This window comes from Ctenocephalides felis, unplaced genomic scaffold (assembly GCF_003426905.1).
Source record: "Ctenocephalides felis isolate EL2017-DRISC unplaced genomic scaffold, ASM342690v1 CF-g0.4_SCAFFOLD_03572, whole genome shotgun sequence".
NCBI lineage: Eukaryota > Metazoa > Arthropoda > Insecta > Siphonaptera > Pulicidae > Ctenocephalides > Ctenocephalides felis.
Genome location: NW_020539726.1, coordinates 43,674,176 through 43,690,672, shown reverse-complemented (window position 1 = coordinate 43,690,672; position 16,497 = coordinate 43,674,176). Strand labels below are relative to the sequence as shown.

The following is a 16,497-nucleotide window of genomic DNA, read 5'->3' as shown; positions in this document are numbered from 1 at the left end:
CATTTATAATTAAATTAATATGCCTAATTATTTTGTATTTACTACGTTATATCACTAAATATTAATTGTTAATTTATAACTTTCTCTTACTGCTGTTATGAAATTTTATTTATAATTAATTAATTATGAAATAGCAGTTTTTAAGTACTACAAATTATGTATAAAATTGAATCATTTATTTGTTTTATTTTATGTATATTTCTTATAATATTTAAAAAGTAACTTTCTGTTACTGCTCTTAAGAGAGTTTATTTAGTTCACTCATTTATTTTATATATATTTTTTAAAATATTTAAAAGATTTTTTATCTACAAATTATCATATAAATCAAACTATTATTTGGTAATTTTGCAAAATGAAAAAATTAAATGTTTAAATTTATTATTGTAATTGATATTTTATAACTTTCTGTTATTGTTTGAAAGAGATTTTATTTAGTAATAATTAAATATTAAAAATAATATATAAAATTCACCCATTTATTTTATATATATTTTTAAAAATATTTAAAAGATTTTTTATCTACAAATTATCATATAAATCAAACTATTATTAGATAAATTTGTAAAATGCAAAATTAAATTGTTTAAATTTATTATTGTAATTGTTATTTTATAACTTTCTGTTATTGTTTGTAAGAGATTTTATTTAGTAATAATTAAGTATTAAAAATAATATTTAAAATTCACTCATTTATTTTATGTATATTTTTTAAAATATTTAAAAGATTTTTTAAAACACAAAAATTCAATGTTCGAATTTATTATTGTAATTGTTATTTTATAACTTTCTATTACTGTTTTTGAGAAATTTCATTCAGTAATAACTAACTAATGAAAATAATATATAAAATTGCTTTATTTTTTATATAATTTAGAAAAAATTTACCTACGATTTATCAAAGTGATAAATAATTTATAATTTGATAATATGTTCATAATTTCTTAAAATCTGAATAAATTCACTTTTTACTATTGATATATTTAAATTTATTTTAAAATTTAAAAGACTCACTAATTTCATTGAAAAATTTTAGTTTAGGTAAAAATATTGTTTAGTATTTCTGTTATAAATGTAAAAATAATTTGTTTAAATTTAGTAATTTTTAGTAATAACAGTTATAACTGTTATTTCTATTATTATATTTTATTACAAATTAATCATATAATAAATTAAGAGCAACTTTATTTTGCTTCTTATTATATTTTTTATCCTAAGGATAAATTTATATTTTATTTTTGTGTAATATATTTAATATATAAAATAATAACATTTATGTTATTTAGGACATATAAATTATTTTACTTTTCTTTGCAGCAAATGCCATTTTGTTTCTTTCTATATTTAATTTTTTATTCAAAATAATTTTTTTTTAATTTCTTTCTTAGTTTATTTTTTTAAGCTTAACATGATATAAATATATATAATTTTAAATGAGTCTGGGGTTGAAGATTTTATGCTTCTTCTAATATTACAAATAAAACTCTTCTGGCTTTTATAGTGAATAAAATCCTTAAATAAAAATAATAAAAAAGAAACCTTATTAAAAATTAATATATATATATATATATATATATATATATTATTAATATTATTATTGTTAAATAAAACATACTTTGCAAGATGTTCATCCTTTATTCATTGTAAAAATAATGGAATGTTTTAAACATACAACAACACTACCGCCAGCTCCTTCTCTCATCAAATTATGTATTTATCAAAAATACATTCTACATCTTGCTACACAACTTGTTATACAATTAAGAAAATATAATTTTTATTTATTTATAATTGATTTTCAATTATCGATCAAACAAACAAACCAGCAAAAATATCTATATAAATTATCAAACTATATATAAATAACAGATATTTAAATAACTCTTCATTTATCTAAATCTAGGAGAATACACTTACAGGTCTTATTATAACAAAATATATATATTTTTACTATAGAGAACTTTATTATAAAACTAACTACATGGGATATGAATTGATAAAAGTAAAATAAACAGAAATAGACAATGTGTATGTATATATATATATATATATATATATATATATATATATAATAGATGGTAGAGTCTTGGATTTGTAAATATTTTGTAGAGCTTCGAATAAAGAATCCAAAAAGTAATAAAAAACAAAAAAGGTTTTTAAAAAACCATTTATTTATTTATTTACTATCGACGTTTCGGAACCAGGTACGTTCCATCTTCAGGACATATGTTAGGAAACATGGTCTAAGATAAGATTTAAACAAACAATATGTTTAAGAAAAGCAGAAGAATTTTTTTTTATATAAAAGACATAAAATTATGGAAAAAATAATGTACAGAAATGTGACAATATAATCAAAATGAAAGTAACGAAAAAAAATGAATGGATTAATGGAAAATATTAAAAATGTTAAAAAATTAGCAAGATTTCAAAAGTTTTTTTTAAAAAAAGGTTTACAAAAAAAAACAGAATTTATTACTTGTATGATTGATTATACACTAACACTTTTTCACTAAAAAAGTTTTTATCAAAAAAAAGTGATTTTAAAAAACTTTTTTGTTTTTTATTACTTTTTGGATTCTTTGTTTGAAGCTCTACAAAATATTTACAAATCCAAGACTCTACTATCTAATATAAATATATACATATATACATATAATTATATACTAAATAAATAATAACAGTCAAAAGAAAAACATTTTTTATTAATTATATGTTTCGACGTTTGATGTGTGTCATCATTTAGCAAATCTGAAATACAATATAATAAATACAAATAAATAGAATTTGATGAAAAGATATATAAAATAGAAACAAATATTATATTAAAAACCAAAATTATTTAAAAAATATATATATTTACTAAAAATAATTAAATTATTAATTATCACTTTTAGTTATGTGTTTTTACTAATTGTGTTACTAATATGTGACGATTTTCTTATGAATTTAAAAAAAAATTAAACTAATTTTATCGTTTTGTATTAAACTAATTTAATTGTTTTATCCTGGTTTGTATATATATATATATATATTTCTTTTCACTTTATATATTTTTTCATTAATTTTTCCTACACTTTTATTCATTATATTGTATTTTAAATTTAGATTGTATTTGTAATGATGACACAAATTAAGTGTCGAAACGCATAATTAATAAAAATTATTTGGCGAATGGGCTGCTAATTATTTTCAAATATATATATATATATATATATATATATATATATATATAGGGTGGTCCTTAATATGGACATTTTCTAACTTCTTTGCCTACTGACACTTAAAAATATTTATAAATCACTTAACCTCTAATTAAATCCATGTGGACTGTTTAACGAAATATTTATTCATCGTGGCATCAAAATTGATTTTGCAACAAAAAAATTATTTAATTGGTGATTTTGAAACTCAAATTATCAGTAATAAATTGCCATCAAAATTACAAGTCTGCTGTCACAGATGGCGCAAGAATTTACTTAATAATAAATATACGAAACTTTTAATTGAATTGCGGACTATCTAAATGTTAATATTACGAGCTAAAATTTTTAGGGAATTGTTTTTTATTAATTTGGAAGCGTTTGAGCCCTTGGGAGCAAAGAAATTCGAAAATGTCCATATTAAGAACCACCCTAATATATATATAAATACAATGTCTATTTATGTTTATAGATTTTTTGAACTCGTCTACAATAAATCTACCAAAAAAACTAACAAACGCATTTTTGAAGCATTTTGCTATGAAACAATTTACTTTCCATTAAATCCATATTGTTCCTTATCCTTGTGACCCACATTAAATATTTTATTTAATTTCAAAAATGCTTCATTTTTTCTACCTCTTCCTCAAGCTCTTTGGAGAACAAGAATGCCCTGTACAAATTATTTCGCTAAACACTAATTAAATAAAATATTAATTCATTTTTCATAATCAACTCTTTATGTCTGTTAAAATCTAACGACGGACGATTGAGATTTTTGTTACAATTTTACAATTTTTGGTTGTTCATGATAAACTGAGTAATAAAAATAATATTAGTAGTTATATAAATATAAATATATACATATCTGTGTTTTAATTATCATCCATGGTTTTAATGAATTCGATTGCTGAACAGAATTGTATCCACCAATAGTGTTCGGCTCCTTGCAAGCAGTTACCATAAAAACTGTTTACGTACTCGACAGTGGACAATAAGGCAGGAGGATTGGCCTAGGGAAAAAATATAAATTAGTTGTAAGTGGTATTTTGCCTTGAGGCAAGTTGCATGAAGTTAAAAGTAATGAAATTTAAAAAATATTATGAATCATAAAAGAAGTATAAATATTAATTGTTTGCGTCCTCGATAGAGGCGCCACTGACTGTAGCACGTAAATTTACCCCTAGGTTCAATTCTGGATAAGATTTATATAAATGTATAATATAGAAAAGATAACCCAATTAATTTAAAACTAGTGGTGAATGGCATCGTGCATTGAGGCAAACTGCTGGAACTTCCCGTACCGCAATAAAATATTCGAGGAATATTGAATATTTTCAAATAGATTATTATAAATACTGTAACATTGTCTAATATTTATAAGAATTATATAAATTGAAATGCAAAGTTGAAATTATTTTTTTAAAGTATGTAAGTGAGCTTCAGAACTTTAGTCAAAATTAAATTTAAAACTAGTGGGGTGGGTAGCATCGTGCCTTAAGGCAAATTGCTGGAACTTCCCGTACCGTAACAAAATGTTCGAGGATTACTGAATGATTTATAAATATTGAGATTATTATAAATATTGTAACATTGTCTAATATTTATAAGAATTATATCAACTGAATTGCAGAGTTGAAATTATTTGTTTAAAGTATATTAGAACTATAGTCAGAATTAAAAATAAAATCTGAATTATTTTCGATATACAAAAAATTAAAAAAAAAAATGGAACAAAAAATTTTTTTTTCAAAATCAATTATTTTGTTAAGACAAGCAGAAAGTTCTTTGAATCATTCAAATCAGATGCTCTCAAAGTTCTCTCAAAAACTGCCATTTTTTGCACATTTAGCTCCGTATTTTCGAAACGGCTGAACCTGTCTTTGCCAAAAACTAATCACCAATTCTCCCCATCATTAAAAATTGAATGCTTTTTGAGTCATTCAAATCGGATGCTACCTTCTCTCAAAAACTCGATTACTATTTCCTATCAATAGGAATCGAATGTGCGCCCCAAATCGTCTACAAAAATTTGTATCCACACTTTCATACACACACATACATGATTTTTTTTCAAGGTATGCCGAAATGTTCAGAAACCATAAAACCTTTAAAGAGATTAAGAGGTCATAAGTAACATCGTGCCTTAAGGCAAATTGCTGGAACTCCCCATACTAAAAAAGATTTTTTTTTTAAACTTTGAGAAAATTAGATATTCGAAAAATTTTTAATTTTTGGTAAAAACTGAATTGGAAAAAAAATGAATTTTTTTTTTTGTTATTTTGAAATATTTTGGAAATTTTGAACTTTTTTTAAAGGAATCGCACTGCTTTAACGCATAGAGACGAAGCGCGCAAGCGCCGCCTTGCAGTCTAACGGGCAAACGATATTACGGAACCCATATAAATGTAAATAAAATTTATACGTATTATTAAAATCTCTATAAAATATCTAATAATTTGATGTGTATATGTCTAACGATAATTTCTGACCGCCAAATGACATCTTTTTAGCTTATTTTTATTGAGAGTCCATAAACGCCGGACCTGTGTTCCAAAAAATTTAATCAGTTCTCCATCTTGTCAATACAAGTAAAATGTTTTTTGAATTATTAAAATCGGACGATCCGTTTTCTCTTAAAAACTGAGTTACCATTTCTAGCACTTTTTGTCCCATATCCTCGGAACGGCTAGACCTGCCTTCGCCAAAAACGAAACAGCACGTCTCCTTATCAATACAAATCGAATGTTTTTTGAATTATTCAAATCGGTTGATCGGTGTTCCCGAAATCGTCGACGAAAATTTGTGTCCGCACATACATACACATACACACACGCACACACACACATATAACACACATACATCCATTTTTTCTAAGGTATGCCAAAATATTCAGAAACCTCTAAAACGTAAAGATATATAAAAATTTTCATTTTCGATTTTTTGCGATTACTATAACTTACCCTACGGGAAGTTAACTAGCAACATAAACTTATAACGTTATTTAGTGCAGTAAACGGAGCGTTTTAGGTCTGAATTTTTTTACTGTGCTTCGAATTTCATGAAATTTTGGAATTAGGCTCATCTTACCCTGAAGTTCAAAAGTGAAAACAATTCGGGTTGCGCCATCACCCCCCGGGGGGATGACACCCCTTCTCAATTTTTCTCAACTTTAGTGCAAACTATTTTCAGAAAACTCACGATTTTATAAAAACTTTTTTTTCCAATTTGCGTGGCCGCGCAGTCATTAAACATTTATAACTCTGTCAATTTTTATGTGAAAAAAAAATAAATAAAAAACAATAAAAAGCCAGAAAGATCCCTTTTATTTTTATCTATATGCTTTTGTACGTATCTCTTATTCTTTTTGAGATATAATGAAAATAATTTCGATTTTTAAAAAAATTGGAAAAAAAAGTTTTTATAAAATCGTGAGTTTTTTGAAAATAGTTTGTACTAAAGTAGTGAATCTGCTAAGATCCATCAAGATGTCTATAATGAAGTGAACTCTAGATGGAATGTGAATTACATTAATTCTGGTGGAAATGGCACTCATTAAACCATATGATTTATAAGAAAAAAACTTTGTATCTGCTTCTTATTTCCATGATAGCTCACTCATTTTACACGCAAAAAACTTGTAAGAGCACTCATTTTAAAGCTTATGTTGAGCACTATAAAACCCAATTTCACCGAAATGCATAAAATGTAAAACCTTGATACTAGATGGTTTTAAATACAACAATTAAATCTTGAACGAAATAAAAAACGACTTTGCTCTTTCAAATCTTGCTTAATATTTATCCTAGAACACTTTGTGTAATACCGATTTATTAAGATTTTTATTGACATTATTTTGTTCTTTACATAATTTTTGTTAAAATGTATATTTTAAAAGATATTTGCAAAAAAACGAACAAAAACGCCAAAAATATATGAATTTTTAGTGGCCAGTAACTTGAAAAGTATTAGTTTTTTTGAAAAACTATAGAAGACATTTTTTTCTTATAATTAATTATTCTATCGATTGCCGACGTTATTTTGAAAAAATGTGATTACACAATTGAGAAGGGGTGTCATCCCCCCGGGGGGTGATGGCGCAACCCGAATTGTTTTCACTTTTGAACTTGAGGGTAAGATGAACCTAATTCCAAAATTCCATTCAATTCGGAGCACAGTAAAAAAATTCAGCGGTTATACCCTTTTTTCCTTTCCGTTTACTGCACTAATTATAAAAACAGCTTATTGTATATCTCAATCTCCCCCCTTACCTTTATCAAAATGAAGACCAAAACAGGTACCAAATCATCAGCCGAAGGAGTGGCCCTTGGCGACGTCATGGCCAGCACGTGCATAACCGAAGTCACACACCTGGCAACACACCTCGCCTTGTCCCTGGCAGCCCGATAGGCGGACATCTGTCTGAGCAGCGCCTGACTTCTGGGCCACGGGGCTTCTCTCTGGTGCCTCATCGGAATCCTGAGGTCTCGATGGCTGACCGTGACGACACGAGACAGGCGCTCCATGTGGGCGTGCAGGACGTTGTCTCGGGCTATGTCTCCTTCGCCGTTGGGGTAGAGGGCGTTCAGGTAGACTCGGCTCATCACTATGCGTTCTATGCAGAGGGTGGCTGCTGCTAGCTGTTCTTCATTGGCAGCTAGAGGGTAAAAGATGTATGAAAGATAATAGTTATATATATATATATATATATATATATATATATATATATACAGTGCTGGATTTACAGTAGGGGCAATCGGGGCTACTGCCCAGGGCGGCAAATTTTGGTAGGCGGCAAAATTTGGATAATGAGAAAAAAATTCTATACAATATAATCAACTTTTTTAACAACATATTTTATTTCAAGAAATATAATTAACAAAACATAATACGATTGCAATGCAAAATTTTGGTTGAAATAAACGATAACTAAAATTTATTATTTTGCCTTGCCTCTCCCTCCGAACGTAAATTATCAAGTTGGTTAATAAGTTATCAAATTTGGCAATTTGGCTAATATAAAGATCCGTAAACAAGCTGAAAGTTTAAGAAAAATATGTTCTTCCAAGTATTTGTGCACTTCCAAGCTTATAGCGTAGAAAAAAAAATTTAAACGGGCCAAAATGCCAAAAATGATAATTCAGTTTTTGAGAAAAAAGCGTCGAATAACATTCAAAAAAAATTACAGAATTAAATAACTGCTTAAATTTGTGGGGGGCAGGTTTAGCGGTTTCAATGATCCAATAAAAAAAATTGAAAAAGAAACATTTGTCGGACAAAAGTGATCATAAGACATATGCACATTAAATTATCAGGTATTTTAAAGATATTATAATAATAAGTATAAATTTTGTTTACATTTATATAAGTTCTGTAACATTGTTTATCCGTTAGACTGCAACGCGGCGCTTACGCGCTTCTATATTTTGTCCCTCGCAGCTAAAGCAGCGCGATTGCTTTAAAAAAAGTTCCAAAGTTCGTAAAATTTCAGGGCTGATGCGGCATTTTTGTCAGTGCCCCGGGGCGCCAAATTTCTAAATCCGGCCCTGTATATATATATATATATATATATATATATATATATATTGAATAGTCTTGAAATTGATGATATAATATGTTTGAGTTAAAAAGTCGGGCGTTACATCAATAAAAAATAGTATGAGAGTTTTTAGAAATTTATTTATTTAAAATCCATTCGTTTCGGCTAGTATCTTAGCCTTCATTCAGTGGTAATCAATTTAACTATAAAAATTAAAACTAAATAAATAATATGTAAGAAATTTCATAGAAAAACAATAATAATAGTAATAAAACACTTACAATTTTGTATCCTAAAATAACATATGAAAACATTATTAATCCATGGTATGAGTATGTGCACATTGATAAAATATATATTTTTTAACATCACATATGGTAAAACACACAAATAAATATGATAACTTAACAAGTTGTCGAAACTATGTATTTACTGTTCGGAGTTTAAGATAGAAATGTCACATTTTTTCTTGAAGCAGTTTTTAACATGTGTTCAAATTTTACGGGCAATTTAAAAAGCGATGGGATCTTGTCATTTTATAAGAAATTTTAACACGATATTTAGGAACCACGTGTTTGTTTCGTTCAGGGCCGTATTGTCGAACCGTTTGTTTATGACTTTGTCGTCATGTAATTGTAAAACAACCCCTCAGCGAATCTTCTTTTAATTACGTTCTCTTCAAAATGTAAAATTTAAGGGTTGAAGAAATCTATATTACGGTTTAATTTAATATGTTCAGTTAACATCATTTTAAATAAATAAATTTTCAAAAACTCTCCTACTATTTTTATTGATGTAACGTCCGACTTTTTAACTCAAATTAAACACACACATACACACACACACACACACACACACATATATATATATATATATATATATATATATATATATATAAAATAATAGATCTATGTAATTATACTAGCTGACCCGGCAAACGTTATTTTGCCATAAAAAATATGTTTAGTATAAAATGTTTAGTACGAAAATGACTAATATGTATGTATGTATTTTTCAATTCCGCATTAAAAAATTACAATAAAAATATTCGCTTCATAATTAACAAAGTGTATTAGGGTTGGACAACCCTTAATAATAATAAATTGTATTTTAAAGAAAATTTTTAGATTTTTCTTCAAGCTCAACTATCTGAACTAAAATTATATAAAAAAATTCAATGACTATGACAATTAGTTATTTTTTACACTAAAAATTTTCTAGTAATATTTTTTATGGCTAAACGTTTTCCGGATCAGCTAGTATAAATATAGTATAAACTCGAATTCAGTTAATTATATTGATAAGGAACTGGCCACTTATAATTTATACATTATTATTGTTATTATATTATTCCTACCTTGCCAATTAACATCCTTCAGCATGCTACTGTGCATAGCTCTCAAGAAAGTCTCAAGTAAATCAATTTTTTCATCCGACAATCTCAAAGCACAAAAGTCCTCACAGAAAGTCGTCATTTCTCGCTCTCTGCTTTCGAGGAAAGCCCTGACACCCACTCGAAGTAAATGCTCATCACATGCTGTTCGCTCAGAGTTCAAACGATTTAAAATCCTAAAATAATAATAATAAATAATTAAACATATATATATATATATATGTATGTATATATATATATATATATATATATATTTATATTACTAATATTTATTATGTTATTGAGATTCATTTTCCATTACCTTTCCAAGTAGGCCAAAGTCTGCAACAAAACTCTTCTCGTGTTGACCAAATATTGTACATAAAGCGATCTAGACTGATATTCAAATTGAAGATCTCGACACAGATCCAGGATTCCATTGAGACCTGTAGATCTCGATAGTTGTTCTATACTTCTCATCGTCTCGTAGAGTTGCACTGATAGAGAGTTGTCATCCAGATTTGTGCTGTGAGACTCAGACAGAAGAATGCGCAGGAAAGTTGTTAGAGTGTTTTCAGAAAGAGCCTGAAAAAAAAAAGAATACTAGTTGGTATTGGTATTTTGCCTTGAGGCAAGTTACATGAACTTTCCGATATGTGTAAATAATCGACTTAATCAATAAAATATAAATGAAATTATGAGTGATTAAAAGAATTCCGAGTGCATTTATTACACATAATTGAAAACAAACGAATACGTTAGTATTTTCTGAAAGCAAATTTTCACAGATCAATAATTTTTATAAATAAATCAGTTTCCGTAGGACTTTAATGGTTCAGTATGTTCATTAAAACCAAGTACTTTATCGTTATACCAAGTAAATCGTCTAATTTTAATTTTAACAAACGTCAACAAAACTACTCATTTTCTCAAACTTTGATTAATTTTTAAAATTAAACTACTTGTCATAAGGCCGTGATATTTCAGTAAGTTTTATAAGACCATGATATTATATATTACCAAAAAAAGTTTCATAAAAATCCGTATGAATTTTTTTTTCAACAGTTAATTACAAGAAAACGGCTCGGTAGATTTTCACCTAAAACTAATCAGAATCATTCCCAACTAATATCTTTCGAACAGTTTTTGATTTTTTAAAATCGATTCGGTAGTTTGAGCTTAAATGTGGATAAAAAGTTTAACACTTTTTTTCAAATTACAAAGAAACGGCTCGGCAGATCGTCTCACAAAACAGACAAACTATAGTCCTCATTGAGATACATCGAATGGCTTTTAAATTTTTGAAATCGGTCCAGCCATTTTTGAGAAAACGTCGATTTACGGCAAAAAATGTGTTCACACACACACACACACACATACACACGCACACATACTTTTTCCAAATTTGGTCTCATTCGATTCAGAATGGCTTGAAACGTCGAGAAAACATAAAATTAGCGAATCGGATTTTTTGATGAAAACATAAACTTCTCCTTCGGGAAGTTAACTAGTTAACACTTTTGTCGTAGGGCCGTAATATTTTAGTATGATCTATAAGACTATGGTATCTACCGTCAAATAAAAAAAGCATGAAAATCGTCGAGAAATCATCACACAAAACTGACAAACGATAATCTTCATTGAGATACATCGAATGGCTTTTAAATTTTTGAAATCGGTACAGCCGTTTTTGAGCAAACGTCGACAGAAGATCAATTATCGGCTAACATACACACAAATATTTTTCCAAATTTGGTCTCACAAAATTAGGAAATCGAATTATCTGGCGAAAACATAATCTTCTTTGGGAATTTAATAAGTAGTAATATTAATCTTATAATAAAAATGAATCGCAAAATGTGTTGGCAAGCGCATAACTCAACAACGCCTTGACCAATTTAGCTAATTCTTTTTTTAAAATGTTCGTTGAAGTCCAAGAATGGTTCTTACGGCGAGAAAAAATCGAAGTAAATAATATATATTACTCACACAGCTCGTATTGAAGTCTACACTTTGCAAATCCACATTGGACAGAACCAGCCTGAGTTTATGTTTTGCATCTTCGTAATTGCAAGAAGAAGGCTCCATTGTTGATATGCTGTTACGCATTCTGAAAAAAAAAATTCAAAAAATAGTACTAATTGATTTAGTATATAGTTAATGTAGTATATTGAAGTAAAACTTCTTTAGGCGCGACTAGGGTGTAAATCCGTACAAATGCAACGGAAATAGCGTTACGCCCGCACTGTACGTCATTCGCTCTCGATGGAATCATTTCTATACTGGTCGATTGTGATTAGTCGTCGTGTATGTGAATAGAATTCTGTCGTTGTATGCGTATCGGCATAGATAAATAAACATTTTATTGTTAGTACAAATCTTGATTTAATGAAAAATGCCTAAATCAAAAGAATATTTTACCCTGTTTCTTGAAAATAATAAAACAAATTAAAAATTTGTGCCGTGTACTAAACGTAAGTTTATTGATTAGAAATTATTTCTATATTATTCGTAGTTTCTGTAAATCTTTGAAGTTATTAAAATGAAAAATATTTTTTAAGCAGACAGATATTACAGCTGTTCAAAGAATGAGATTATATCGCCAGCGAAAAAGTAAAAAAAATACAAGCAGTCAATTAATGCATGTTAATTTTAATTACATGAAGTTCTTCAAACACAATTATTACATGATGAGTAAAATTGCGAAAACAATATTTGTTCAGTCGTTGTTTAACATAATCCACTGTGTAAACGAATATTATAGAATTTAATAATCAGCAATTACTTCATTTCTCTAATAAAAATTCAAGTTGTAAATGCTAATTACAATGACAAACCGATCATGTAATATTTGAAGTATGACTTTAATTACATCATTGTTTTTAAATATTATAGATATTTTTAATGCTATTATAAATATATAATTTATAATTTATCATTATATAAATGTGTATAATGGTCGACACTAATAAATGTGTGCATCATGAGTGTCACCATATTACTGATAAACATTATTCAAAATTGTTATATGATGTATTTAATTTTACTTGAATGCCATCTTGTACAGTAGCAAATAAGTTTTAGTTCAATCGCATGTGAACCTTACGCGCACTCTTTTTATACCTTTGTTTATCTAAAATTGAATCCATATTATTATTGTCATTGTGTCGCAAATTATTCTTCTTGGAACATGAACTTCCACTGCCACTTCCTGTCGAGTCTGATGCACCAGAAGTTGCAGCTTCACTAGAACTCGAAATCTTTCTTCGATACTTTGCCAGAATATCTTCAGTGGTATCTAAAAATATATATATAAACGTTTATTTAGAATTAATTATCATTATGATTACACAGGCCAACAAAAAAAATGGTGCAAACTATTTAAAGCTGCTCTTAAGTATATTTGGGGCGCTGATTTCAACAATGACGTTGGTTTTTTCCTATGAGCTTTAGTTTTCAAGATATGATATATCTTCTATATATATAAAAATAAGTCGGGTTTTCCTTCCTGACGAAATAACTCCACAACGCACGAACCGATTTCGACAATTATGCATTCGTCGGAAAGGTCTCGGGCTCCGCAAGGTTTATAGCTAAGAAAATTAATTGTTCATGGCATCGTGCCTTAATGCAAGCTGCTGGAACTTCACGCACCGTAATTAAAAATTTGAGTAATGACATTAGTGAGAATTATCAGAATTATGCTTGGTAAAGTCAACGAGCAATTCTTGCCGCAAAGAATAATGATATACACGCACTGAATTTCACCATTAAATCAAAAATTGCTGGCGATTTGGTGACATACCAATGATTCCGACTGGTCTTCCGTTTGACTTCAAACGATTGCAATTTCCAGTTCGCCTTGAGTTCGCAATAACAAGTCGCAAGGCCAATCGCTTAGTGTTTGTGGGATAAATATCAAATAGATTTTTTAGAAAATCATTGTTTTTCACATGGGCAGTTATACGTTGCCTGTTCACGAGTTGGAAAACCATCCGCTTTGTTTGTGTTAACGTCAGACCAAAAAACAAAAAATGTGGTTTACCAAAGAGCACTTCAATGAAACAGATAATTTGCGAATTCACTTTCATTTACTTAGAGAAGTTCAACTAAGAAACACTTCATTTTTGTAATCGAAATAAATTCATTACTCTTGTATAATAAAACCAAATTTTTCCTTTTCAAATATAAAACAAACAAAAAATTTCTTCATCTTTCTCACGAAACCATCTGGTGGCGAAACGGAGTTCGTCGGGTTTGCTAGTATGATATATAAGGAATGAAAGTACAAAATAGTAATACAATTAAGAATGTCATTTTAATGAGATATGCCTACTCGTACATACAAACTTACAAGACCCATTCGGCCTTAGTTAGGACATTAGTTGACACTGTGAAACAAAAGTTCTTTTCCGTGACGACCTACAATGGACCTGGTTTCGGCAACTTTTTTCCAAGTTCCAAACTAGAGCTGATACAAAAAAAATGGTTCGCAGATTTGAAATCAGCGCAAAAAATACTATAAGAATCAGCTCTAACATTTGATGCACCAAACAAACAAAAATTTTGTAGGCCTGTGTTATTATTACCTTGATTGTTTACAACAGGCCTGCTGTCGTTGGTTTCCATATCATCCACTCCCCCCATCTGTCGTCTGCTATTGCCCCTTGTTTCAAATTCATCATACCTCTCAGCATCGTTCCTGCCACCTTTTCCTCGCCTCGACTTAAAACCTTGCTTCAATTTATTAAACATATTTCCCATTCCTCGTCTGACATCAAAATCTCTATGCGGATGGTATTTATCAGCAGTGCTGTCGAAGCTTATGCTCTTCGGAATAGCACCTGTAGAAGTCCCTGGTTTGGAAATTATACCTTCATTTTGACAGTCACTCTTCTTTCTGATACTATGGTAATGCGTGATACCAGATTGGACAGGACGTTGCCTTCTTGGGTGGAACTATCGGTTTGGAAGTCACTCCGAGCAGTGCTGTAATCAGATGTTTTCTCTAGAGGGTTGTTTAAAATATCCTCGTTCGAACCTGGTGAATGTGGTGTCAAGTCTTGGTTGTTTGCATTGGAATCCACATACTCCATAGTTCTTCTTCTGTATTCTGATACACTGCCTCCACGTCCAGTGACGTTGAAATTCTGTGCTAAACCATCTTCCAAAGAATCACCATGTCTTATGGATAAAGGATCACTTGGAATCAAATCAGGATCTTGTCCTTGCAACAATCCACCATCCTGTACACCTGCATCCTGTATGGGTCTAAACAGACCTCTCTCCGCAGAATCAGTGATGTCATCAGAAAATTTCCTGTCGTTATCAAAACTATGATAGCCATCCATGAATCCGTTAGCTCGAGCAGTGGTGGCCATGGCAGAGACGAATGGTGAGTTCATCGAATGGAACACATCGTTGTTGGTCATGCTGTTCCGAGGATTGAATCGAAGATTTGAATTAGCATTGCTGGTGGATTCGAGTTTGTTGTAAAATGCAGAGTCTGAATCGAAGGTGTTCAGGGTTGAATTTAGAGGGTTTGATGATAGTAATGATGAGAGGCCGTTTACGCCGCTGGGGCGGTTGCTGCCGATGCTTGAAGCACTACTGTTTCTAGTTCTGGAAACGAGAATAACTAGGTGTTAGTGGCATTTTGCCTTAAGGCAAGTTGCATTAACTTTCCGATACGTATACATAATCAACTTCATCAATAAGAATTGAGATTCTAGTACTTAGGTAAAATGTTCGCCTGTTATTTCGAAAATAATATGTTCGCTTATAATATCTATAATGTATGATTTACTAGGTGAATTACTGGATTAAAATAGTTGAAAGTGGCATTTTGCCGTCCGGCAAGTTTCATGAACTTCCCGAAATGTGTTATAATTAACTTACACACACAAACAATTTTTCACATTTATACGAATTATAAAGAAACGGCTTGGCCGATGGTCTCAAAAACGTATCCAACATGAGTTTCTGTCGAATTATATGAATTGACCTCTTAAAATGAGTTCAGCCGTTTTTGAGAATACGTCGACGAAAGATCAAACTTCGACACACACACACGAATTGAAGAAGATCGAATAGAACCAATTAGTTGAACAAAAAAAAGTTTAATTGTGACGTTGGCATTAGAGAATTCTAGAGCCTCCCCCCATGAAGTAATCGGAGGTATTAGGCGGTATTAAGAGCCCGACATACCCAGACATTTTTTTACACATGCATACTTTTTCCCAACTTGGTCTCATTCAATTCAGAATGACTTACGTCGAGAAAACAAAAAAAAAATAGCAAGTCTGATTTTCTGGCAAAAACAAACGTCTTCCTCGGGAAGTTTGTAAGAATAATAAAATGAACAAATTAATAACAAATAAAAT

At 29.4% G+C, this 16,497-nt stretch overlaps 1 protein-coding gene across 1 annotated transcript in view; it reads right to left on the bottom strand.

Moving 5' to 3' along the window:
• Positions 1–4,076: 4,076 nt before the first annotated feature.
• LOC113387853 (GTPase-activating protein and VPS9 domain-containing protein 1-like) overlaps positions 4,077–16,497 on the bottom strand; it is a 30,664-nt gene continuing 18,243 nt past the window's right edge. Inside the window, 8 exon segments of the mRNA XM_026625235.1 lie at positions 4,077–4,216; positions 7,475–7,860; positions 10,100–10,311; positions 10,437–10,699; positions 12,104–12,224; positions 13,238–13,412; positions 14,704–14,998; positions 15,001–15,736. Coding sequence (XP_026481020.1) covers positions 4,079–4,216; positions 7,475–7,860; positions 10,100–10,311; positions 10,437–10,699; positions 12,104–12,224; positions 13,238–13,412; positions 14,704–14,998; positions 15,001–15,736 — 2,326 coding nt within the window. The 3' untranslated portion in view covers positions 4,077–4,078.